At 48.2% G+C, this 25,583-nt stretch overlaps 1 protein-coding gene and 1 non-coding gene across 2 annotated transcripts; both read left to right on the forward strand.

Moving 5' to 3' along the window:
• Positions 1-515: 515 nt before the first annotated feature.
• NPHS1 (NPHS1 adhesion molecule, nephrin) lies at positions 516-20,758 on the forward strand. The gene is made up of 29 exons (XM_070451743.1): positions 516-1,075; positions 1,183-1,398; positions 1,475-1,597; positions 1,767-1,895; positions 2,395-2,476; positions 2,858-2,961; positions 3,150-3,277; positions 3,365-3,536; positions 3,724-3,881; positions 4,145-4,289; positions 4,392-4,516; positions 6,056-6,242; positions 6,472-6,601; positions 6,741-6,913; positions 7,364-7,504; positions 7,601-7,741; positions 8,230-8,351; positions 9,546-9,717; positions 9,813-9,969; positions 10,065-10,216; positions 11,880-11,991; positions 12,075-12,256; positions 14,014-14,070; positions 16,300-16,419; positions 16,559-16,583; positions 16,690-16,765; positions 16,919-17,012; positions 17,114-17,229; positions 19,658-20,758. The coding sequence occupies exons 1-29, from the start codon at positions 967-969 to the stop codon at positions 19,787-19,789; spliced, it is 3,780 nt and encodes a 1,259-aa protein (XP_070307844.1). The 5' UTR covers positions 516-966; the 3' UTR covers positions 19,790-20,758.
• LOC139030076 (U6 spliceosomal RNA) lies at positions 19,203-19,305 on the forward strand. Its single transcript, XR_011482395.1, has one exon. It is a non-coding gene; the product is annotated as a U6 spliceosomal RNA (small nuclear RNA).
• Positions 20,759-25,583: the final 4,825 nt, after the last annotated feature.

The raw sequence follows: 25,583 nt of genomic DNA on the forward strand, positions 1-25,583 counted from the left end.
CCCACATACTTTGGAGCAACTAAGCCCCTGTGCCATGACTACCGAGCATGTGCTCTAGAGCCGGGGAGAGGCAACTACCGAGCCCACAGGCCACAACTACTGAAGCCCGAATGCCCTAGTGCCTGTGCTCCGCAACAAGAGAAGCCACCATAATGAGAAGTCTGTGCACCGGAACTAGAGAGTAGCCCCCACTGTCTGCAACTAGAGAAAAGCTGTCCAGTAATGAAGACTCAGCACAGCCAAAAAATATACAAGTAAAATTATTTTTTAAAGTTTTTTAATTAAAAAAAAAAGAAAGGAAGGGACTTGAAGTTCAGGTACCAGGGTAGGAAAAGTAGGGGAGTCAGTCCCAGGCCGGGCCCAGCTCTCTGCTCCCCATGCTGTGTTGGGACCTCCTGGGTCTGACCTGTTCCCATTTACCCCTGGCCAAGACAGGCCCCTGGGGTCATGGGGGCTGGGGAGGGACCGAAGAATGTGCCTGGCATGTGCTGACAGGGGATTTCTTGCTCCAGCTGTGCTGGGAGGAGCCCTCCGGCAGAGGCCTGAAGCTGGAGACTCAAGAGTGTGCCTGGGGGAGGTGAGGATGAGCAGTGTAAGGACGAGATGACTGAGAACGGGCCCAGTTCTGTCACTGACTGCATCATCGCTCTCCTGGGCTCACGGGGCCTGCCGGGTTCAGCGGTGAGTCCTCCCTGAGGGGCTGTGAGTGGAGACCAGGGGTGGGAGTGGCATGAGAGAAAAAAGAGAAACAGAGACTGACTTTGGGGAAGGAGATAGAGACAGAGAGAAAGAGAACCTTAGAGCAGGAAGGAGCGTGAGATAGAATATAGGAGGAAGAGCAGAAGGGGACCTAGGGCAGGAAGAGAGAAATAGAGAAAGAGAAAAAGAAGGAGACGAATAGAAAAAGAGAAACAAAGAGAAAAGTAAAGGGCAGACATAAAGAGTGACCCAGAGAAAGGCAGGCAGATGCAGGAGGTGGGCGTGGACGCCGTGGACACCAAAGACAGAGGACCTGGGATGGCCCTGAGGATCCGCATCAAGGATGCACTGCTGCTCCTGGGGCTTCTAATGACAGGTGAGTGGGATCCTGGGCCGTGACCAGAGCCAGGTGGCCCTCATTCCCGCGGCCCCTTCTCCAGACAGACTCTCTGCCCTCTCCTACTGATATCTCTGTGTCCCCAGGCCTGACCCAGGTGCTGATCTCGGCCTCAGCCCCCCGAGGCTTCTGGGCTCTGCCCGAAAACTTGACGGTGGTGGAGGGGGCTGTTGCCGAGCTGCGGTGTGGGGTCCGCGCCCCTGGCAGCGCGGTACAATGGGCCAAAGATGGGCTGCTCCTCGGCCCCGATCCTAGGATCCCCAGTTTCCCGCGGTATCGCCTGGAGGGAGACCCTGCTAAAGGTAAGGGACCAGACCCTGAGATCCTGAGCTACCAGCAGAGGCTGACCTTGGCCCTGACCTTGGGTCCTACCTGCAGGTGAATTTCACCTGCATATTGAAGCGTGTGACCTCAGCGACGATGCAGAGTATGAGTGCCAGGTCGGCCGCTCAGAGACAGGCCCTGAGCTCGTGTCTCCCATAGTGATCCTCTCCATCCTGGGTATGAATGAGAGACCCCCCCCAGGACCCATGAGTCTGGACTGCCGCCCTCGCCATCTCCAGAGTGGGGGAGTCCAAGCCCCCAACCCCACTCCCCTTCCTCAGACTCAAAGCCCAAATCCTCATATCCCTCTGGATGGTTCCAGCTCACCCAGACCCTTTCTCACCAGTGCCCCCCAAGGTGCTTCAGTTGACCCCCGAGGCAGGAAGCACGGTCACATGGGTAGCTGGGCAGGAGTACACGGTCAGCTGTGTGTCTGGGGATGCCAAGCCAGCACCTGATATCACCTTTCTCTTGAGTGAGTGTGGGTGAACTGGTGGGGGTAGCGTGAAGCCCCTGGAGTGGGAAGGGGGTATATCTCTGCCTAGGGCCCTCCTGAGATGGGATGCAGGAGCAGACGTGGGGAGATGCTGAGGCTGGTGTGGGACCCGGTGAGTGGGAGGGGACACCCAGGGAAAGGCACTGAGAATTTTGCGTAATTGCTGGACCAGGACTCAGGAAAGAGGCTGAGGCTCTGGACAGAGATATGTGTGTCTTTTGGGGGCAGACACGAGAAGCTGCGGGTGGGTAATACAACCTGAAAAGGAGGGGAGGGGACAGGAGAGGCCCAGGACCCAGTCCTGGGGACTCCAGGATTCAAGGAAGTCAGAATGTGCAGAGAGAATGAAGCTGGTGTTTCTCCTCCAGAACCAGGAGGGAGGGGGCTGTATATCCATCCTGAAGGCTTTCAGGCCAGGTCTCCAAGATCTACCCTGGGGAAAACCTGCCTCTCCTTTAGCCTTCTTGTTAACCCCAAGGTGGACAAACAATTTCCGATATCTCTGCTAATGTGAATGAGGGGTCCCAGCAGAAACTCTTCACCACGGAGGCCACAGTCAGGTATGGAAACTGGGATGCCCCCTGTTCAGCTTGATCCCCCAAGTTTCTCCATGAAAACCCCATATCCCAGGGATTCATGCATGGGAACTTGGGTCAGGTAGGTACATCTGGGACCCAATTCCCCACCTGGATGCTCTAAAACTTCGTCGTGGGAACCCTAGCTCCAGAGTATCAAGTACAAAGGTTTTGGCCAGGTGTGGGCCTCTGGGACCTCCATTCTCACTGCTGACCCCCAGCTCTCTTCCACGGAGCTCTAGATCCTAAAGGAAATCACCATAGAGACTTAAATTAGGTGTGGGGACCTGGGATCCCCACCTCTCTACCTTGACTCCCCAAATTTCAGATAATAACTGACTTAAGAACCCCAACTTCCCACCCTAGGGTGACACCCCAGAGCTCGGATAATGGGCAGTTACTGGTCTGTGAGGGATCCAGCCCAGCTTTGGATACCCCTATCAAGGTTTCATTCACCATGAATGTTCTGTGTAAGTGGAAAACTGAGTCGGCTGTTGGCACTAGGGATGGGGAACAGGAAATGGGGGGCCTGGGGAGCACAGGGATTATGGAAGGCTCAGGTTCTCGAGGGGGAACCATGGGGGTTCAGAGGCAGGTTGTGGGGCTTGGAAACAGTGGATGGACTTCTCAGGCCCACTGAGTGACCGTTGCTCCCCAGTCCCCCCAGGGCCCCCCGTCATCGAATGGCCAGGCCTGGATGAGGGGCAGGTGCGGGCAGGGCAAAGCTTGGAGCTGTCGTGCACCGCCCGAGGGGGGAATCCGCTAGCCACACTGCAGTGGCTGAAGGTGAGGGCAGGGGCGGCATGGAGGTTGGGGGAAGGGTGGGGGCCAGGCGCTGGCCCTGAGCTGGCCCAGTCCTGTCCTTGTCTGCAGAATGGCCAGCCCGTGTCCACAGCGTGGGGCACAGAACATGCTCAGGCAGTGGCCCACAGCCTCTTAGTGATGATCGTGAGGCCGGAAGACCATGGAGCGAGGCTCAGCTGTGAGGCCTACAACAGCGTATCTTCAGGGATTCAGGAACGCGGGGTCACGCTGCAGGTCACCTGTGAGTCCTGGTGCCAGCTGCCCATCTGTCGTCAGTCTGTGCCCCAGGGAACCATCTGTTTGTGCCCCCAAACCATGCCGGTCGGATGCCAAAGCCCTCATCATCTGTCCCCAGTCTCCTGGCTGTCTGGGCTGATCCGTGAGCCGTCCAGCCCAGCTTAGGGTTTCTCCTCCGTTCATCCCTGCAGTTCCCCCCAGCGCCATTACTATCTTGGGATCTGCGTCCCAGTCTGAGAACAAGAACGTGACACTCTCCTGCATCACCAAGTCCAGTCGCCCGCGGGTCCTCCTGCGATGGTGGCTGGGCTGGCGGCAGCTGCAGCCCAGCGAGGAGACGGTCATGGACGTGAGGCGGGGATCAGGCTCCTGGGTCCGAGGGTAGAGGGAGCTGAGGGCACATCTTCCGGATCTGGGAGAGGAGGGGTCTGGCATCTGGGATGCCTTGATCCCTGGGGAGTCTGGACTGGAATCTGGGGCCCCCTGGGTCTAACAGATGAGTCGGTGGAGATGATTCATGGGTCCCTGTTGTGACCTGGGCTGGATCCAGGTCACTGGTATCATGGATGGGGGTGCCCTAGTCCCCCAAATCTGAAGCCCAATCCCTGCTAGGGCCTGCATGGTGGCCACATCTCCATGTCTAACCTGACATTTCTGGCGCGACGGGAGGACAACGGTCTGACCCTCACGTGTGAGGCCTTTAGCGAGGCCTTCACCAAAGAGACCTTCAAGAAGTCACTCACCCTAAATGTGAAATGTGAGCCTCCACCCTTGCCCGGGGGTACCCCAAGCCTTCGAGACCCTCAACCTCAGGCCCCAGCCCAGAGAGAAAAGTCACTCTACCTGGCTTTCCCCACAGATCCTGCCCAGAAGCTGTGGATTGAGGGCCCCCCAGAGGGGCAGCGCCTCCGGGCTGGGAACCGGGTGAGGCTGGTGTGTCTGGCCATTGGAGGCAACCCAGACCCTTCCCTCACCTGGTACAAGGTTGGTGCCCAGCAAGAAGTGTTGTGGGGTGGCCAGGAACATGGGGGAAAGATGAAGCTCCTTCTCTCCTCCAGAGTCTAGGGAAACCTGTTTCTTGAAAAATACTGGAGGTTTTGAGTTTCGGCAGGGAATTGAAAAGACAAACGCCGTGAGAATTAAATGCAATTTTAGGAAAACTGAGGAAATTCTGGGAAAACAGTGAGAATTCTAGAATTAAAGAATTCTGGATCAGGAATGAGAAATCTAGAGAAAAGGCAATAAATTTCATTAAAATTAAAGGTGAAAAAAAAATTCTGGTGAAACCTTGGGATTCAGGTAAAGTGGCTAGAATTTTAGGGAAAGACTAAGAATTCCAGAAACAAAGACAATGGTGGGTAAAGGCTAGAAATTGGGGGGGGGGGGAAGACTAGTAATTCAGAACATTTGAAAAATCACTAATATTAAGTTGAATTCTTGGGATTGGGAATAAGAAAATGAAATTCCATTAAAATTTAAGAATTCTGACTGAATTCTTGGAGAATCGTGGGAAACTAGGAATCTAGTGGAAATTCTGGGGGAAAGAGTAGGAATTCTAGGAATGAAATTCAATTTCATTTTGTTATTGTTCAGTCGCTCAATTGTGTCTGACTCTGCAATTCCATGGATGGCAGCACACCAGGCTTCCCTGTCTTTCATTATCTCCCAGAGTTTGTGAAAACTCATGTCCATTGAGTCAGTGATGCCATCCAACCACTTCATCCTTTGTCACCCTCTTCTCCTCCTGCCCTCAATCTTTCCCATTATCAGGGTCTTTTCCAATGAGCTGGCTCTTTGCATCAGGTGGCCAAAGTATTGGAGCTTCAGCTTCAGCATCAGTCCTTCCACTGAACATTCAAGGTTAATTTCCGTTAGGATTGACTGGTTTGATCTCTGTCCAAGGGACTCTCGTTTAATTGGATGGGGAAATGCCAAGAATTGGGGCAACACAAAGGATTCTAGTAAAGGACTAGGATAATAAGAGGCCATTAGGGGATTCAGAAATCTGTGACCAGGGAATGGAATTAAGGAAAAGATTAAAAGAAATCGTTGAGGAAGGTGGGGATTTTAAGAAAAAGAGTTAAGGAGAGGCAAAATTGAAGGAACTCTGGGAAAGGTTTGGGAATTCCAAGGGAGTTTCCCTGTGTAGGAGGTTTGGTAAATATAGCTGGAATGAATTTCGAGGAGTGGGGCTGAGGGTCGGCCGAGGGCACCGACAATTGCAGGCCTCCAGAGAGCAGAGAAGCGGAGCGGGAGTTGGGGGTGAAGCGTGGGACTGGAGGCGGGTTCAGGCTGCAAAATCTCGGGGCTCCAGGGGCCCAGTAGGCGGGAGAGATGCCGGGTGGGATCTGCTCAATTCTAGTCCCGGTTCCTCTGCCTTAGCCGATGCTCGCCGAAGGGGGTGCCTTTTCCTCATCACACAACCGCCTTATTTATCTGGGCTGGCTCCCACGTAACGGAGACGTCTCGGGGGGCGGGGAAGGCAGGGCTCCCCGTGGTCCCCCAGTCAGTCTCGGCTCTTAGGACTCGCGCCCCGTGGCCGAACCGCGGCCGCCCCAGGAACCACGGCGGGTGCAGCTGGGAAGTGTGGAGAAGTCGGGGAGCATCTTCTCCCGAGAGCTGGTGCTGATCACTGGTCCGTCGGACAACCAGGCCAAGTTCACGTGCAAAGCCGGCCAGCTCAGCGCGTCCACGCAGCTCGTGGTGCAGTGTGAGGGGGCGCGCTGCCGGGCTGGGAGGGAGGACTTGGCTGCGGCGGGGAACTGAGCGGAAGCCTTCCTGGTGGCGTGGGGGTGGGGGTGGGGGCAGCTGGAAGAGGGGTGGAGGCCGAAGAGCCAGGGACGCGCTCGCGGCTGGGCGGGGCCTGGGTCCCTGCCCGGCGGAAGCCGGCCGGTCTCCTGTTCACCTCTGAGCCTCGCTTCTCCCACCGGTTCCCGAAGTCCCCCCGACTAATGTCACGATCCTGGCCAACGCGTCGACGCTACGCCCCGGGGATGCCTTAAACTTGACGTGCGTCAGCGTTAGCAGCAACCCTCCAGTCAACTTATCGTGGGACAAGGAGGGGGAGAGGTGAGTGCGAGAAACCCCGTCCCTCCCCGGTTCTGATCGCATTCCTTTAGTCAGAAACCTGCCCCCGCCCGACTTGCCCGGTACCCGGCACCCAGTACCCAGACTCTGGCTCTGGTCCCGCTCCCCACCCGGTCGGCAGGCTGGAAGGTGTGGCCGCCCAGCCCCGCCGGGCTCCATTCAAAGGTTCCGCCGCCGCTAGGAGCGTCCTTCTGAGACTCTCATCCCGCGACCACGGCCACCGCGTGACCTGTAGCGCCCACAGCACCGAGCTGAGGGAAACCGTGAGCGCCTTCTACCGCCTCAACGTGCTGTGTATGTGCGCAAGCCTGGCATCCCTCTTGATTCCTATCTGACCCTATACTACAATACTTGGGTTACAATAGACAATACAATATAGTACAATATCTGGATACTGTCTTTGACTTCCATTCTTAACTTCAGAAACTTTCCTGCTCTTTATCCTGACACTCGACCCTGCACCGATTCTTATCCTGCCCATCCCCCATCTTCTTTTTCTGTCCTGTATCCTAACCCCTGACCTTGACCCGTATCCCGAACCCTGTTTCCATTCTTCAGTCTGATTCTGGTCTCTCTGAACCTACCCCCACATCTCAGCTCTGAACTTAATTGCTCCCTTGTGCACAAGCATAAAATCTCGGCGAGACCTCGACTTTAACCCTTTCTACCTGCACCTGATCTCAAATCCATCCCCGGGCCGAACCTTAACAATCATGACTCCCCGCGGGGCCTCCTCATCCGCAGACCCTCCAGAGTTCCTGGGGGAGCAGGTGCTTGTGGTGACCGCGGTGGAGCAGGGCGAGGCACTGCTGCCTGTCTCCGTGTCTGCCAACCCCGCCCCAGAGGCCTTCAACTGGACCTTCCGCGGCTACCGACTCAGCCCAGGTGCACGGAGGGGGCATGGAGAGGAGCGCAGGTCTCCAGGACTCCCGGAGGGGTTGAGGGCGGATTTAGCAAGCTCCTCACCTTTACTTCCCCCAGCTGGCGGCCCTCGGCATCGTATCCTGTCTGGTGGAGCGCTGCAGCTATGGAATGTGACCCGCGCTGACGATGGCCTCTACCAGTTGCACTGTCAGAACTCAGAGGGCACGGCGGAAGCTCTCGTGAGACTGGATGTACAATGTGAGACCCCAACACCGTAGGAAACTAAGGAGCTCTAGGAGCCCCGCCCATCACGGAAGCCCCGCCCACCCAGGGAATCTTGCCAGCTGTGGAGTTTCCTCCTGGTGGAAGCTCCGCCCACCCAAGGGATATACCCATTCTGGAAGATTCCCATTCTGGGAGATCCCACCGTGACGGAGCCACGCCCACTTTGGGAAACGTGCCCATTAGAGAGACCCTTTGTAGAATCTCTGCCCACCTATTCCGGTCAGGAAGCCAAGCCCACTCCACACAATTCTGGAAGTCCATCGGACCTACTCTTGTCACTACAGTGGCATAGTAAACGGTGGGGACAACCTCACTAACACCGAGAACTTTATTCTAAAGGCAGACTTGATCACACTCATAACTTTCCTGGGCACTTCTAAGACACCCCTCCCACCTGGGGCCCTCTTCCACCATGGCCTGTCTGGGTCCAAATGCCTTCCCCAAGCTCCTGCCTTCCCTAGATGCTCCCACCATCCGAGCTCTCCAAGACCCCACTGAGGTGAATATTGGGGATTCTGTGGACATAGTCTGCACTGTGGATGCCAATCCCATCCTTCCTGGGATGTTCAACTGGGAGAGGCTGGTGAGGATCTAACCTTTGATGAATAGAGGTGTGGGCTGGGAGATGTGATTTCTTGACTGTAAGCTCCTCGGGAGGAGGGGGTCATATCTTTATGACTCTAGTAACTTTGTAGTTGTCAGGACATGCTCCAACAACTAACTGTTGAATGGTAGATGGATAGGTGGATAAGTGAATAGATAGCCAGGTGGGTGGGGGGTACATGGGTGGATATATGGATGGATATGTGGTGGGTGGATGAGTTAGTAGATAGATGAATGAGTGGATGGAAGAACAGATGGAAGTGGATGGAAGAACAATACATTGATGGATGGGTGGATAGAAGGTTCCAAGTAAGAATGATTGAGTAAATGGATGGATGAGTAGTTGACTGGATTGGTGGCTGAACGGATGGATCCATGCATGAATGGTTGGATAAATAAATGAATGATTGGGTGGAATGACAGGGAAATTTTTTCTTTGCTAGGAAGGGTGATTGTGGCTGGGAGATAGAGGCTACAGACAAATGAGCAAGTGAATGAGTGGATAAATGGATCAATAAATTAGGCAGACGATTGAATGAGAGAAATGAGTAGATTGATTAGGTTAGAGAACAGATGGATGGGTAGATACACCATCGGTGGAAAAGATGTCTATGGAAGGAAAATGGATAAATGGATGGATAGATGGGTGGGTGCACAGGCCAGTGGAGAGATGGATAAATAGGTAGCTAGATGAATTGATGAACAGATGCATGGATGTATTGATGTGCATGTGTTTGAGTGAATAGACGGACTGGATAAGTAGATAGAAGGGTGAATAGATGGGTAGAGGGAAGCAAAGGGTTGGATGAATGAATGGGTGAATGGATGAATGAATGGAAGGGAAGATTGATGGATGTATGGATAAATGAATGAATTGACAGATAGGTGGATGGTTAAATACATTGATGGATGGGTGAATAAAAGGTTCCAAGCAAGAATGGTTGAGTAAATGGATGGGTGAGTAGTTGACTGGATTGGTGGCTGAACGGATGGATCCATGCATGAATGGTTGGATAAATAAATGAATGATTAGGTGGAATGACAGGGAAATTTTTTCTTTGCTAGGAAGGGTGATTGTGGCCGGGAGATAGAGGCTACAGATGGGGACCCAGTTTGAGGGCTAATGGAGCTGGGGCTGGACCTGGGGACAATCTCCCAAGTCTTGGACCTCTAGGGAGAAGAAGGAGAGGACCAGAATCTGGATGACATGGAGAAGATGTCAAAGGGATCCACAGGGCGTCTTCGTATTCACCATGCCAAGCTGACCCAGGCTGGTGCTTACCAATGCATTGTGGACAATGGGGTGGCACCTCCAGCCCGAGGGCTGGTCCGTCTTGTTGTCAGATGTGAGTAACATCCAAAGCCCTAACTTCAAGGCCTGCCACTAAATCCACATATCATGTCCTTCCATACACCTCATGTTGACCTCCAACCCCTCTAGTTGCCCCCCACGTGGAGCATCCTGCTCCCCTAACGAAAGTGGCTGCAGCTGGGGACAGCACTAGTTCTGCCACCCTTCACTGTCGTGCCCGAGGTGTCCCCAACATCATCTTCACTTGGACCAAAAACGGGGTCCCTCTGGATCTCCAGGATCCAAGGTGAGCCCAGGCTGAACCAGGTAGCACTCCAGCCCTAACTCTGATCCCCCAGCCTCAGTCACCCTCCCTGAGTCCCTGCTGCATCTCCTCCCCAGGTACACAGAGCACACATACCATCAAGGTGGCGTCCACAGCAGCCTTCTGACCATTGCCAACGTGTCTGCAGCCCAGGACTATGCCCTCTTCACATGCATAGCCAGCAATGCCCTCGGCTCAGACCACACCAACATTCAACTTGTCAGCATCAGTATGGCGGGAGAAGGCTGGGAGGATGCCGGGAGGGTGATCCCCTAAGTCAATCCCCTGGTCTCTGGTTGGTCCCAGAATGACAGTGTTTCTGAAACCTGAGAAGTATTTATGAATGAGGATGGAGTTTTTGCCTGCTCCAAAAGTCCCAATGGAGACTGGATTTTTAGGGAAACTGACAACAAAGGAAAAAATGGAAGGGGTTTCTTATTGCCCCAAGCCTGGTGGCTCAGTGGTAAAGAACCCACCTGCCTGTGCAGGAGACACAGGTTCGATCCCTGGTCTGGGAAGATCGCCTGGAGAAGGAAATGACAACCCACTCCACTATTCTTGCCTGGAGAACCCCATCGACAGAATAGCCTGGAATGCTACAGTCCACTGGGTCACAAAGAGTCAGACATGACTGAGTGACTAAATGTAATGCAACTGAAAAGTAGATTTTCAGGAGTCGCTGGATCTAGGTTCAGCTGTCATCAAGAATTCTCCATCTCTCTGGACTCATTTTCTCTGTGTTGGCTATCTTGTAAGGCTTCCTAACAGTGGTAAGAAAGTACTAGAATTAACATTCCACTGGCTCCCCTTGACTCCCAGCCCATTCCTGAACCAATCAGGTGGTGAAAGGAAGACACCCTGATTGTTGTTCTTGTTGGCCAGACCCAGTCATGTGTCCATCCTACAAGGAGTGGAGTCACTTCCATCAGATGCACGTGGCCTGAGAATGTGGGCAAGTGACTCTCCAATGGGTATTCAGTGTTCTGTAACCAGAAGAAATGAGGGGAATGGATTGAGATAGACACAAAAGTCCACTACAAGAAACATGTGTCATATAGTCAATCGTCATCATTGGCGGTGTCTGTATTTGCAGTTTTGCCTACTTGTTAGAGTTTATTCATAACTCCCAAATCAATACTCATTCTGCTTCAGACATTCAGGGGACTGTAAATAGGGGATGAAAAATTTGAGTCACCTAATGAGTTCATTCTCAGCACAGGTGGAACAAGGCAACATTCTGCCTTCTTACAGCTCTCATTTTTTGCACCTTTGTGCTTTTTGTTAATTGTTTTGCTATATAAAATGGCCCTCAACCACAGCACTAAAGTGCTGTCTGCTGTTCCTAAGCTCAGGAAGGCTGAGATGTACCATTTGGAGAAAATACTTGTGTTTGGTAAGCTTCATACAGGTGTTGAGTTCCAGCAATTCATTTGATGTTGATGAATCAACAAGGTATATTAAATAAGATATCTTTAAGCAGAAACATGCATAATAGAATGCTGCTGCTGCTGCTGCTGCTAAGTCGCTTCAGTTGTGTCCGACTCTGTGCGACCCCATAGCCGGCAGCCCACCAGGCTCCCCCCTCCCTGGGATTCTCCAGGCAAGAACACTGGAGTGGGTTGCCATTTCCTTCTCCACATAATAGAATATCATGCATTAATTGACTGATGAAAATGTTGTGACTGGAAGCTCATGGGAGTCTAAGCCTGCATTTCCCTTGGAAGCAATGGCTTGGTATTTGCTAATTGAATGTTCCCAGTGACTTTAGAGAACATAGCCACCATGAATAATGAGACTCAACTGTATATTTGAAATCATTCTTAGCAAGGATCTTGAAGGAGTCTTCCACAATCCTTCTGAATCCTCTATGTCCCCCATCTCTTACCTCAAAGGCCGTCCTGATCCGCCATTGGGACTGAAGGCCATGAGCATGACCCCATATTCAGTGGGGCTGGAGTGGAAGCCTGGCTTTGATGGGGGCTTGCCACAGAGGTTCCAAATCAGGTAGGTCTCTATCATGAAAAGAAATGGTTGTAGCCAATAGGGCTGGGCTACCTGCCTGAATGACTGCCCTCCCTTTGATGCAGGTATGAGGCTCTGGGGACTCCAGGGTTCCTCTACATGGATGTCCTACCACCCCAGGCCACCACCTTCACACTGACTGGGCTGCAGCCTTCTACTCGATACAGGATCTGGTTGCTGGCCAGCAATGCCCTGGGTGACAGCGGACTAGCTGACAAAGGGTCCCAGATCTCGATCACCACCCCAGGTGGGAAGGGACATTCTTGCACAGTCTGCAGAATTACTCAGAGACTTATAGGGTGGAGTCGATACTGTTATTCCCTTTTTGCTGATGGAGAAACTGAGGTCCAGAGAGGTTAATCAACTTGTCAAAGCTCACACAGGTAGAAGGAGCTACATATGAAATTTAAACTCAGGCAGATGAACTCTGGAGACTAGTTTTTGCCACTAGACTATACTGTCTAAATGTGATTAGCGACACAAGGGAAATTTGAAGAGAATTTGAATTGAATGAAAATGAAAACAAATGAAAATTGTGAGGTGCAGCTAAAGCAGTGCTTAGCAAGAAATTTATAGCATTAGGTTCTCAGATTTTTTAAGTCTTCAAATTGACCAAGTTTCCATCCTAAAAAGACTAGAAAAAAGAAGAGCAAATTAAACCAAAAGTAGACAAAAGGAAGGAATAATAAAGAACAGAAATTAATGAACTAGAAAATTGAAAAACAATAGAATAAAATAATGAAATCAAAAGCTAATTCTTTGAAAAGATCAATGTTTATAGAGCTAATCAAGACAAAAAAGAGAAGACACCACTCTTAACCAATATAAGGAATGCAAAAGAGAACATTACTCTTGATCCTACAGATATTAAGGGGAAATTAGGAAGTATTACAAACAACTTTATGTCAATAAATTCAGCAACTCCGATGACATGGATAAATTCCTTGAATATGAATGAGAACATCTGGACTCTGGTAGACTACTATGGCGCGGTGGCCAATCACACAGAGCCTGGTTCCGACAAACCTGGGTTCAAGTCCCAGCTCTGCAACTTCCTAGGTGTGAGACCTCAGGCAAGTTACTGAAGACTCAGCATAATCTCTGGGCCTCAGTCTGTAAAGATAAAGTGTGTATCCAGTCTCTGTACCTCAGTTTCTGAAAGTCAGGTCTATCTTAGACAATTGTAAGAAATAGATAAATTAATATATCTAAAGTTCTTAGAACAGGGCCCTGTACAAAGCTAGTGCTATGTAGATGCTAATTTAAAGAAATGCCCCCCACTTACTTTTTGTTTACTTTACTCCATGAAAATTTCCTTTTTCTATCTTTTCCCTTCTGATCAGTTCAGTTCAGTTGCTCAGTCATGTCCGACTCTTTGCGACCCCATGGACAGCAGCACCAGGCTTCCCCATCTATTACCAACTCCTGGAGCTTGCTCAAACTCATGCCCATCGAGTCGGTGATGCCATCCAACCATCTCAACCTCTGTTGTCCCCTTCTCCTCCTGCTTTTTTCCCCCTTTCCCTTTCTGATAGGGCAGACTTTTTCCTCATGGAAGTAAGGACTCTTTCCCATCCCTACAATGTTGCCTCCTCTTTCACTGTCCCAGTTTTCCCTTTAAGCACTAAAGCATAAAATAGTACTATATTCACCTCCCTTGCTCTAAAACTTATACCTATATTAAGACATCCAGAGAACTCTGTGTTTTTAAAAATTAATCCCCCAAATTGACAATTCAGGTTAAAGAAGGCTTCCACACCATAAAGCACTCATCAACAATATATTATTATTATTTTGTTGTTAGCATTAGCTTTACAATGGCTATTAATAGTATCATCATTATAATCAGCAATTTCCAGTTCTCTTTGAAATATTCCTGAAGTCAGAAATTAGTTCCTATATGTCTCAAAACTGGGTTGCAAAGCTTAATAGGAGACATAGAAATATTTAAGGCTTATATCAGTTTGTTGATGTTAATTTTCATTCTCTATCTCCACCTCCCAGGTCTAGACCAACCTTCTCGAGAACCCGACTACCAGCTACCCACAGAGCAACCTGCAGGTAAGTCTCCAATCCCCAAATAGCCCTCTCGCCCTTGAAAACAACTTTCTGGTCTCTAACCCCTCCTCCTCTGCCTTATGACCATAGTCCCTTAAGACTTAAGTCTACCCCATGGGCCCTCACTCATATCCTTAGTTCTTCCTCTTACTTGAGTGTGATAAATTTTCTTTTTTCCTAATTTACCTGGATGTGATAAAATTTCTGTCTTCCCTATGCAGAGCCTGTGTCAGTTGGCTTTTGCTGCATAACAAACTATCCCAAACATGGGCACTTATAGCAACAAACATGATTTCTCATGATTCTATGAGTGGCTGAACAGTTCTGCTCTGGGCTATGGTCAGCTGGCAGCTCTGCTGGAACCTGTTGATCTAGGATAGCCTCTCCTCACTTGTCTGGCAATCTGACTCGTAGTTGGGACATTGGAGATCACGGGGTCACATGTGTCTCCTTGGCTTGTTCACATGGAGGTGGTCACTGGAGTCCTAAAAGCAGCAAGAGAGCACAAGTTCCAATTTATAGGCACTTTTCAAGCTTCAGATTATTTTTTTAATTTTTAAACATTAATTATTAAAAAAATTTGGGGCTGGACCATGAGGCATGTGGGATCTTAGCTCCTCGGTCAGGGATTGAACCCACACCCTCTGCATTTCAAGTGTGGAGTCTTAGCCACTGGGCCACAAGGGATTTCCCTTTGAGCTTCTCATTGTGTCTTATTGGCTGAAGCAAGTGGCATGGCTCAGCTCAGAGTTAGTGTAGGGGGAAGTCTTAAGACTATGCATGTTAGTTGCTCAGTTATGTCCAACTATTGGTGACCCCCATGGACTGTGCATCGTTAGGCTCCTTTGTCCATGGGATTCTCCAGGCAAGAATACTGGGGTAGGTAACCATTCCCTTCTCCAGGGGATCTTCCTGACCCAGGGGTTGAACCCAGGTCTCTTGTATTACAGGCGAATTCTTCACCATCTGACCCACCAGGAAAGCCCTCAGACTATGCATATAGTGAGACAATTATGACCATTTTGCAAATAATCAATCCCCTTTAGAGTCTGAGAAGGTTGTAAATGACAGAAATTCAGTTGTTGACAATAAAAAGAATGGCTTGGCTCATGAAATTGGAAACTCCAATTGTGGCTGGATTCAGGTACTCAAAATGTTCACCAAGGATCAGTTTCTCACTCTCTCAACTTTACTTCAACTCTGATGACTTCTTTCTCAGATTTTTCTCTTAAGAAGGCAAAGAAATCCTCCTACACCTTCCACTTTTATTTCACTTCTTAGCAACTAACCGAAGTGTGTCCTAGGTGTTCTGCCAAAAATTTACCTTGGGTCAAATGCCAGTCTTTGAACTGATCACCATGGGAATGGGGATGGGAACTCTTAACAGCCAAGTCAGGCCATGTGTCTTCCATGGAGTCCTGTGGAACCAACCAGACTGAGAGCAGAGAGTAATGACTGGCAAAGGAAAATGAGTCCTGTTAGCAGGAGGTGGGGAAATGGGTGCTGAGCAGATGGCTGCTGAGAGGGACTTAGTCTTGTCCTCAGGGATATAGCAGAGGATTCTGATGTTGTCTGAGATGGAAGTTTGTGCAAAGAGCAAGTCATTTGAGATGAAGTTTGAAAGAAGAATAGAAGCTTGCTTGAGATGAAAGGACATTTAAAGACAGACACTCTATTCTATTCAAAGGCTTAGATGTGTGTGTTTGCCTCAATGATTCTGCAAACAGCCAGTGGTTAGTTTTGTGTGGCTGAAGGGTCAATATTTGGTGGGCAAGAGTGAAGATGTGGGAAGAGATCAGATAATAGAAGATCTTGAATGCCCAGCTAAGGACCTGAAATTCCTTCTTGAGTCCATACACGGGGCTTGGACAAAGATAGGATGCACTGCTAATGGCTTGATTTGAGAAAGGAGCCACCTGCCCTGGGGTGGCAAAAGGAGTGAACATGTGGTCTTCACAGTGGTCCAGTGGTTAAGACTGTGCTTCCAATGCAAGGGGTGTAGGTTCAATCCCTGGTCAGGGAACTATGATCCCACATGCCCTGTGGTGCAGCCAAGAAAATTAAAAAAAAAAAAAAAAAAAAAAAGGAGTGGACATAGAAACGCCTGCCCATCTGCTTCCCTGACCTAGGAGGAGGGCTTTGCTCGGTCAGGGACAGGCTTTTTCAGAGAACCAGAGCTGAAGTCTGAAACCAATTGTTTGGGCTCATTAATGGGTGACTTCCGCCCCACAGGACCCTCAGAGATGCCCCTGATGCCTGTGCTGCTTGCTGTTGGAGGCCTTTTGCTGCTTTCTAATGCCTCCTGTGTCGGGGGATTCCTCTGGCAGCGGAGGCTGAAGCGTCTTGCTGAAGGTGAGAAGAGACCCTTCTCCTGCTGGGACAGAGGTCCAAGGGTGATAGGAACTCTGGGTTTGCTGCATACCGAAGGTCTCCCAGGGCCAAGTGGGCTCAAGGGGTGTATCTCTGACCCTTTTTCTCCTACTTCCCTCAGGCATTTCAGAGAAGACAGAGACAGGGTAAGTGGGGATATTTGTCTGTAAGGAAGACTCGGGAGGAGGTTTGAGGGTGACAGCTGACAGAGGGTCAGTGCCCAACTGCCTCCCCATGCCACCATCCTGGAAGGTCGGAGGAGGACCGAGTCAGGAATGAATATGAGGAGAGCCAGTGGACTGGAGATCGGGACACTCGCAGCTCCACGGTAAGTGGGGGTGGTCCTGACGCCCCACTGATGGAATTGACTGTGACTAAAACCCCACCATTCGCTTTGGGTTAATCATTGTCCTTTCCAGGAATGATGGAGTCAGAGGATGGAAAACACTTAATTTGTTTTTATTGGGGGGGGTGTGGACAGGTTACCACAACAGATGTAGAGCCATATTACCACTCCATGAGAGACTTCAGCCCCCAGCTGCCCCCCACGATGGAGGAGGTGTCTTATCCCCAAGGTGAGTGGTGCGCACAGTGGAACATCCCCTCCCCACCTTTGATACTCCTGACGTCTGGATCTAGCTGTCTGATCATCACTACCCCCCCACTCCAATTCCAGGTCTCAGGGCTCTTGAGGAGGGGAATATGGCATTTCCTGGGCACCTGTATGATGAGGTGGAAAGAGTGTATGCTCCATCTCGGGCCTGGGGACCACTCTACGATGAAGTACAGATGGTGAGGAGATCTATATCCACAGAAATATTTCTTAGTTAGTGCCAGAGATCCCCCTCCTACTGCCTGTATTAGTTCAGGTAAGCTAGCTGCTGTAGCAAAGAGGCCTGGCCATAGTCCAGTGGCCTAAACAAGAGAGTCTATTTCTTTCTCAGGTAGCAGTCAGTTGGGAGTGGCCATGCTGCACATGGTTATTCTGCAACCCATGTTCTTTCCATTGTGTTTCTCTGCTATCCTATAGTGAGTTGAACAAGTTTACATGGATGGGCCAGTTCACTGGGGGTTTCAGCTTGTGGGAAAGGGAAAAAGAGAGCATGATAGAGGCATGACCCTGACTTATGGTTCAGGCCCAGAAATGTACACACTGCTCTTATTCCACTGGTGAGAATATGGACATGGCCACACCTTAACTGCAAAGGAGGCTGAGAAATGCAGTCTACTTGGCAGCTCTGTGCCCTACTAAGATACTGTTACTGTGGAAGAAGGAAGGTGTGTATTTGGTTGGCTAACTAGCCATCTCTACTATACTGGTTACAGCAAAGAGATAGAGAGAAATACTTTTTTGACCCACTCAATGGAAAAGTCCAGGGATAGAACTGTCTTCAGGCCCACCCAGAATTTCCTCTCTTAAGACAATCCCTAGCAAATCCAGGTTTCTATCCTATTAGATTATAAACCTTCAGAGATGGAGAATGCCTCTTATCCAATCACTCCAAAGCCCCAACTCGGACACTTAGTGGTTTAGCTTGGTTCACATAGCTGTTGCTGAATGTTGCTGGTTCACTGAGGCAGGAGATAGAATATATTCTAATTGGACAAATCTGGGGCAGTGTCTACGCATGGCATCTGGGATTAGAGGCCAGCCCCACTCAGTGTCCTGAACTGAGAGTGGGAGAGAGATGCAGAACCCAGAGGGAAGTGAAGATGGTGGCTGGGCAGGCACAAACCACAAACAGGCACCTTGACCACCAACTAAGCCCCACCTACTGGCTCACAGAAAGAGATGGGGCAGAACCCTTGACTTTCTGTGTGGCCTTGACTAATGCTCTGGCACCCGTGGGCCAAAGACTTCCCTCTGTAACTTTGTTCCCAATGGGGAACCGTCCTCCCGACCACTGTGGAAATCACGCGATGCTGTCCATGGTGCTGAACACATACGCCCTCTAAAAGCACAGATAGAGCTGCACACTTTTTCTGTAAAGGGCTAGATAGTAAATATTTTGGGCTTTGCAGGAGATAGTGTCTTCCTAAAAACTACTCAACTCTGCCATAAAAATAGCCATAGAGAATACATAAATAATTATGACTGACTTCCAATAAAACTTTTTGGACGCAAATTTGAATTTCATATAGTTCTCACATGTCACAAGTATCACTCTTTTTTAACAAATATTTCTCAGCAATTAAAAAATGTAAAAAATATTCTTGGGCAATACAAAAACATGCAACGAGCCACATTTGGCCCCTTGCTCTAAAGTTTTGCTGATCAAAAACAACTATTTTCTCCCAAATCTAAGGCAAAGCACATCCTCAGTAAGGACCACCCTACACGGTCTTTTATCTCTTCTGTTTTGATGAGATAGTGTTTTGGATATTCATAAGACCAACAGAATCAAGACTCACATGCCACAATTCCCATAACTGATGTTGTTGTTGTTCTGTTTCTAAGTTGTGTCTGACTCTTTGAGACCCCATGGACTGCAGCACGCCAGGCTTCCCTGTCCTTCACTATCTCCTGGAGTTTGCTCAAACTCATGTCAATTGAGTTGATGATGCCATTCAACCATCTCATCCTCTGCCTCTCTCTTCTCCTCTTGCTTTCAATATTTCCCAGCATCAGGGTCTTTTCCACTGAGTTGGCTCCTCACATCAGGTAGTCAACATATTGGAGCTTCAGCCCCAGCATCAGTCCTTCCAGTGAATATTTAGTGTTTCCTTTAGGAGGATATCATGGACTAATTAAAAGTTTCACATACTTGCTTCGGCAGCACATGTACTAAAAGTGGAATGATACAGAGAAGATTAGCCTGGCCCCTGTGTGAAGATAACATGCACATTTGTGATGCGTTCCATGTTCAAAAAGAAAAGTTTCACATGTCTGACATTTAAATTGCTTTTTGACATGAAATCATGAGTTATCTTGGATTTGCTTGAAAAGAATTCCAGCTAGTGGGGGCAAGGGATGAGAAGATAGAGATAAAGATAAATCAAGATTGACCAAAGGTTGATACTGTTGAAATTAGGTGATGGGTTTACAGGGGTTTATTATAACCACTATCCTCTTTGCATATGTTGGAATTGCCTTTATAAGTAGAAGCTAAAACATTTTTCTTTCCTGTGAAGTAGAGCAGGAAGGCGTATCCCCCAGAGCTGCAATCATAACTCACCCATAGCATCTCTCTATGGTTCTAACTCCACCTTTGCTTGTCAGGACTCCTGTGATTTCCACTGGCCTGAGGACAGATATGAGGATGCAAGAGGAATCTATGATCAGGTGGCAGGAGATCTGGACCCTATGGAACCTGATGCTATACCCTTTGAGCTGAGGGGACATCTGGTGTGAAAACCTCCTCAACACCCTTTTCCTACACCTGCAAGACACAATATGCCCATTGTCCTTTTTATTCCGGGCTAGGCTGAGCTTGTTAAGTAAGCTCCATTGGACACAAAGGGACTGGACTTTTTCAGGAGGAGAGGTGGAGGGGTGTGTGTAAGTGACAGATGGTTCAAGCTGGTCCAAGTATCAACAAGGCTCCTCCTAGGCTTGGTTTTAGAGTTGTCTGTAGGGACACAGGGAATTGTAAAAGACATCTCAATAATGAAAAGCTACTCTGAGTGTCTTTATGCTTTTTAAAGTAAAAATTTTAAAACTGGGAAAAGACATACTAAAAACTCAGTTCATTTTGAGTTCAACTAAATCTGAAATAGCTAATAAGTGGAATTTATGAGCCATTATTATATCCTACTTGTTTTATGCTTTTCCACAGTTATCTACAAGACAATGTATAAACTATGACACACATATATACATAAATAGTCTATAGAAAAGAAAAAGACTTTATTGAAAAAGCTATACTCAAAAGAATTCATACTGTATGGTTTTACTCATAGAAATTCTAGAACAGGCAAAGCTAATCTACAGTGACAGAGCAATTAGTGATTGCCTGGGGCCATGAGAAGGAACTGACTACAAAACAGTATGAGAAAACTTTTGAGGGGGTGATAGAAATGTTCTATATGATGACTGTGGTGGTCAAAACTCACTGAACTCTATGCTTAAGATGGGTGTATTTTATTGTACATAAATTTACCTCAACAAAGGTGACTTAAAAACAGGCACCATAGGGTCTTTCCTGGTGGTTCGGTGGCTAAGACTCTGTGCTCCCAATGCAGGGGGCCTGGGTTCAATCCCTGGTCATGGAACGAGACTCCACAAGGCCACAATTAAAGATCCCACATGCTGCAGTGAAGATCGAAAACCCTATGTCCCAGACCTGGTGCAGTCAAATAAATAAATACTTTTTAAAAGGCACTATAATAAAGCCTGTTCATACTGTTCATGGGGCTCTCAAGGCAAAAATACTGAAGTGGTTTGCCATTCCCTTCTCCAGTGGACCACAGTTTGTCAGAAGTCTCCACCATGACCCGTCTGTCTTGGGTGGCTCATAGTCTCATTGAGTTAGACAAGGCTGTGGTCCATGTGATTAGACTGGTTAGTTTCCTGTGATTGTGGTTTTCAGTCTGTCTGTCCTCTGATGGAGAAGGATAAGAGGTGTATGGAAGCTTCCTGATGGGAGAGACTGACTGAGGAGGAAACTGGGCCTTGTTCTGATGGGCAGGGCCATGCTCAGTAAATCTTTAATCCAATTTTCTATTGATGAGTGGAGCTGTGTTCCCTCCCTGTTATTTACCTGGGGCCAAACTATGATGGAGGCAATGAAGATAATGGGGACCTCCTTCACAAGGTCCCATGCAGGCACTGCTACCCTCAGTGCCCCCGCCCCTGCGGCAGGCCACCGCCGACCCACCCTCCCTGGAGACTCCTGGACACTCATGGGCATGTCTGGGTCAGTCTCTTGTGGGGTCGCTGCTCCTTTCTCCTGGGTCCTGGTGCGCACAAGGTTCTGTTTGTGCCCTCCAAGAGTCTATTTCCCCAGTCCTGTGTAAGTTCTGGCAGCTCTATGGTAGAGTTAATGGCAACTGCCTCCAAGAGGGCTTATGCCATACCCAAGTCTGCTGCACCCAGAGTCCCTGTCCCTGTGGCAGTCCACTGCTGACCCATACCCCCACAGAGAGACACTCAAACACAGTTCTGTCTCAGACCCTGTAGTTTTTTTGGGTCCTGGTGCACAAAAGGAATGTTTGAGCCCTTTGAGTGGGGTATGGGGTTTGATGTTGATGTTTGGGGGATGAGGGTGAAATGTATTGAAATTCTTTGTGTCCATCTTAGAACTTTTCTGTAGACCTAATATTACATCAAAACGAAAGTTAGGATTTTATTTTATTTTTAAGTTAAGATTAAAAAGTACATTGCAGGGATTTCCCAGGTGGTCCAATGATTAAGACTTCACCTTCCAATTCAGGTATTGCAGATTCTATCCCTAGTTGGGGAACTAAGACCCCACATACAGTGTGGCCAAAAAACCAAAACAGAAAACAGAAACAATATTGCAATGAATTCAATAAGGACTTTTAAAATGTAAAAGTACACCTAAGATTTTTAAAAGTACAAAGTAAAGGTTTATGACAAAGTCATAGAGGCAAAGAATAGGAAGTACCACTGTGTCTCATGGGTTGTGCAGATATGACCAGTTCTTTTTATCTTCCCTCGATCTCATCATCTCTTGTCTGCATCCCTCAGCAAATTCCCCTCATTCTCTCCTTATAGATACCTAGCTTCCCTCTTTGTCCATAATTACTGCTTGTCCAGAGACTGGCTGCCCAAGTTCTAGAGCACCACACGCTTGCCAGACTCTGCAATGTGGTGCCTTTATTCCACATTCCATACAAACCAAATTGGATGGGCTCAAGTTAGGTTAAGAAAAGGAAATCATGGGGAAATGAAGACTATCTAGTACTGGAAGAAAATGAAAATACTACCTATCAGAACTTGTGAGAGGCATCAAAAGCAGAACTTTGGGGAAAAAAAAATTATACCCTTAAATACGTATACTAGAAAAGGAGAAAGCTCCAAAGTTATGAGGTGACTATCTTAAGAAACTAATAAATGAACCATAGAATAAACCCAAAGAAAGAAGAAGGAATAAGAAAATTAAATCAAATAAACTAAAGGAAAAATGCAGATTCTTGTTTAAAAATCCAGAAGTATGATCTTTTAAACTAACAAAATATACAAATCTGACTACATAGAAAAGAAAGCCATTAGGATTATGAATAAAAAAGGCAATAAAACTATGAAAAGGAAGGATTAAAGATAAAAGAAAGATTTCTCTGGTGGTCCAGTGGTTAAGACTCTGTGCTCCCAGTGCAGGGGGCCTGGGTTGAATCCCTGGTCAGGGAACTAGATCCCACATGCCTTAACTGGAAAAAAAAAAAAATCTCGTGTGCCGTAAGGAAAACTGGGGATCCCAGGTGCCACAACTAACAGCCAGGGCAGCCAAATAAATAAATATTTATTTTAAAAAATAAACTAAGAGAAAAAAATAAGAGCTTTCAGTCCTAATGGTATTTTGTAGGCTAAAGCAATCTCAAAGACTACACGAGTGTGTGTGTGTGTGTGCATGCACATGTGTGTGCTGGGTGGAGAGCCATGACACCCCCCGAGGTAAGGTGTCAGAACCCAAGCACAACGAGAGCGCTGCCCAGTGCAGGGTCTTAGAGCCCTGGGGTAATGCAAGGGGCTAGTACCTGGGACAAGGGAGGCAGTAAAAGTGGGAAATCAGTTAAATACAGAGGGATTCACAAAAGAAAATCAATATATTTTATGACAGCCGATTTCTTATGATCAGAGAAGGGAACTTGCATGGATCAGATTGCATCATGAACCAAGGAGAGTGGTTCATTCATTCTGTGTGCCTGAGGACAGGAAGAAAAAAGAAAAACAAAACTCAACAAAAATGGTCAGGAAAAAGCATGTGCTCATGGAAGTGTGAATCAATACAACCATTTTGCCAAACTGGCTGTATCTACTAATTCTGAACACATGCATACCCATGCATGCATGCTCAGTCACTAAGTCATGTCTGACTGACCCCATGGACTGAAGCTCATCATGCTCCTCTGTCCATGGGATTCTCCAGGCAAGAATACTGGAGTGGGTTGCCATCTCCTTTTCCAGGCCATCTTCCTGACCCAGGGATCAAACCCACGTCTTCTTCTTTGGTAGGCGGACACTTTACTGTTGAGCCACAAGGGAAGCCCAATGAAATCGTGTATTCATCCAACAGTTACTATGACAATGAAGATAAATGAACTACTGACTGACAACATGGTTGAATCTCACAAACACAATATTGACTCCAAAAGACTCAAAAGAGAATATACCGTATGATTTCAACTCTTTAAAGTTAAAAAGTCAACACTGATTTATGGCAAAGGTGGTTTCCTTTGGGGGAGAGGGAAACAGTGACTTGAAAGGGACCCAAGGAGGGTTTCTAGGGGACTGATAATGTTGTTCCCTGACCTGAGTGCTAGTTACAAAGGTGTTGTCACTTTCTGAAATTTATCACACTGAATACTTGTGATTATATGCATATTTCTTTCTCTGTATTATACAACATTAAAGTATATCTCATAGATGGTATTATGATTTTTCTGATATGCTGAACAACTCTTGGTACCATTCTGAACAAACACTAAATTATATTTGTCATTCTATTTATGATACAGTTTCATTTCAGAAAAAAGTATACTTCAAACCATCCCCCAAATATGCATGCATGTGTATTTGTGTTATATTAATTTTAGATAATTATAAACTTTTCTTTGTACCCATATGAATGCTTTTAAAGATCTTTTCAAGTTGTTGAGGATGCAGACGCAGTGTTCAGGCTGCCTTGACCCTGGCCTCTGAATGTCTGTTGTTCAGTGGTTAAGTCGCGTCCGACTCCTTGCAACCCCATGAACTGCAGCATGCCAGGCTTCCCTGTCCATCATCTCCTGGAACTTGCTCAAACTCATGTCCATTGAGTCAATGATGCCATCCAACTATCTCATCCTCTGTCGCTCCCTTCTCCTCCTGCCCTCAATGTTTCTCAGCATCAGGGTCTTTTCCAATGAGTTAGTTCTTCACATCAGGTGGCCAAATTCTTGCAGCTTCAGCTTCAGCATCAGTCCTTCCAATGAATATTCAGGGTTGGTTTCCTTTGGGACGGACTGATCGTCTTGCTGTCCATGGTCCTCTCAAGAGTCTTCTCCAACACCACAATTTGAAAGCATTAATTTTGAAAGCATTAATTCTTCCGGGCTCAGCCTACGGTTTGGGCTCAGCCTCCATAATGCGGCCACCAAGAACGTTCGGGCAATTTCCCGGAAATCCCACCAGGGGGCAGTACCGGCCCGTTTGAGAAGAATCAATATACCAGAAGATTGGTTGTGTATTGGGATCTGGAGCTCAGGGTGTCTGTGTCGTGGTAGAGTGTCCTCTGCATGGTGCGGTCACTGAGCCCCAATATTAAAGGCGAAGTAGCTGTGTAGGGCATCGAGGCGCAGAGGACCCCAAGAACACAGCGTGGGAAGGGATCTTCCTAAAATTGAGGCTGGAGAATAACAGGCAGTGGTAGGAATTGAGGTTGGTGAGATGGGCAAAGATATATTATGAAGGATTGTAGTTTACCCTCTGGGAGACAGGAAGCCACTGAACAGTTAAAACAACAACAGATGAACAGCATTTATGAGCTGTTTCCACATGCCAATCTCTTTTCTAAGTTTATGTATTCTCTCGCAGAACCATCAGTCACTCATGAGCTCAGTTGTTCTGTCATCCAGTGTTTATTCACCCTTTTCCTGGTGATATGCAGTCTTCTCTTGGGAAGCATCAGTGCCTAGGTCCCCTGCTTCAGACCTGTTCTGTACCAAGCCCCCGCTTTACCTGGAGCTCCACCAATAGGCATACCTCTCAGAACTGGCCAACCAGAGTGTCTAATTTTCCAAGCCCAGTGATTGGCTTAGGGTTCACCAGGCGAACCCCAGTTCTGAGGTGAACCCCAGTCAGAGCCAATGAGAGGACTCTGAGGACTGGTCTCCCACTTAGAACTCTGCCCTGCCTCTGAGCTAATATTAAAGCTTCTTTCACTCTCACCTTGAAGGACCATCACCCATAGAATGACCATCTGGGAGCTTCACTTAAGCTCCTCCAAGGCTACTGGAACCTTCTCTCTTAGGACAGACCTCAAGGT

Source organism: Odocoileus virginianus, chromosome 20 (genome assembly GCF_023699985.2).
Source record: "Odocoileus virginianus isolate 20LAN1187 ecotype Illinois chromosome 20, Ovbor_1.2, whole genome shotgun sequence".
NCBI lineage: Eukaryota > Metazoa > Chordata > Mammalia > Artiodactyla > Cervidae > Odocoileus > Odocoileus virginianus.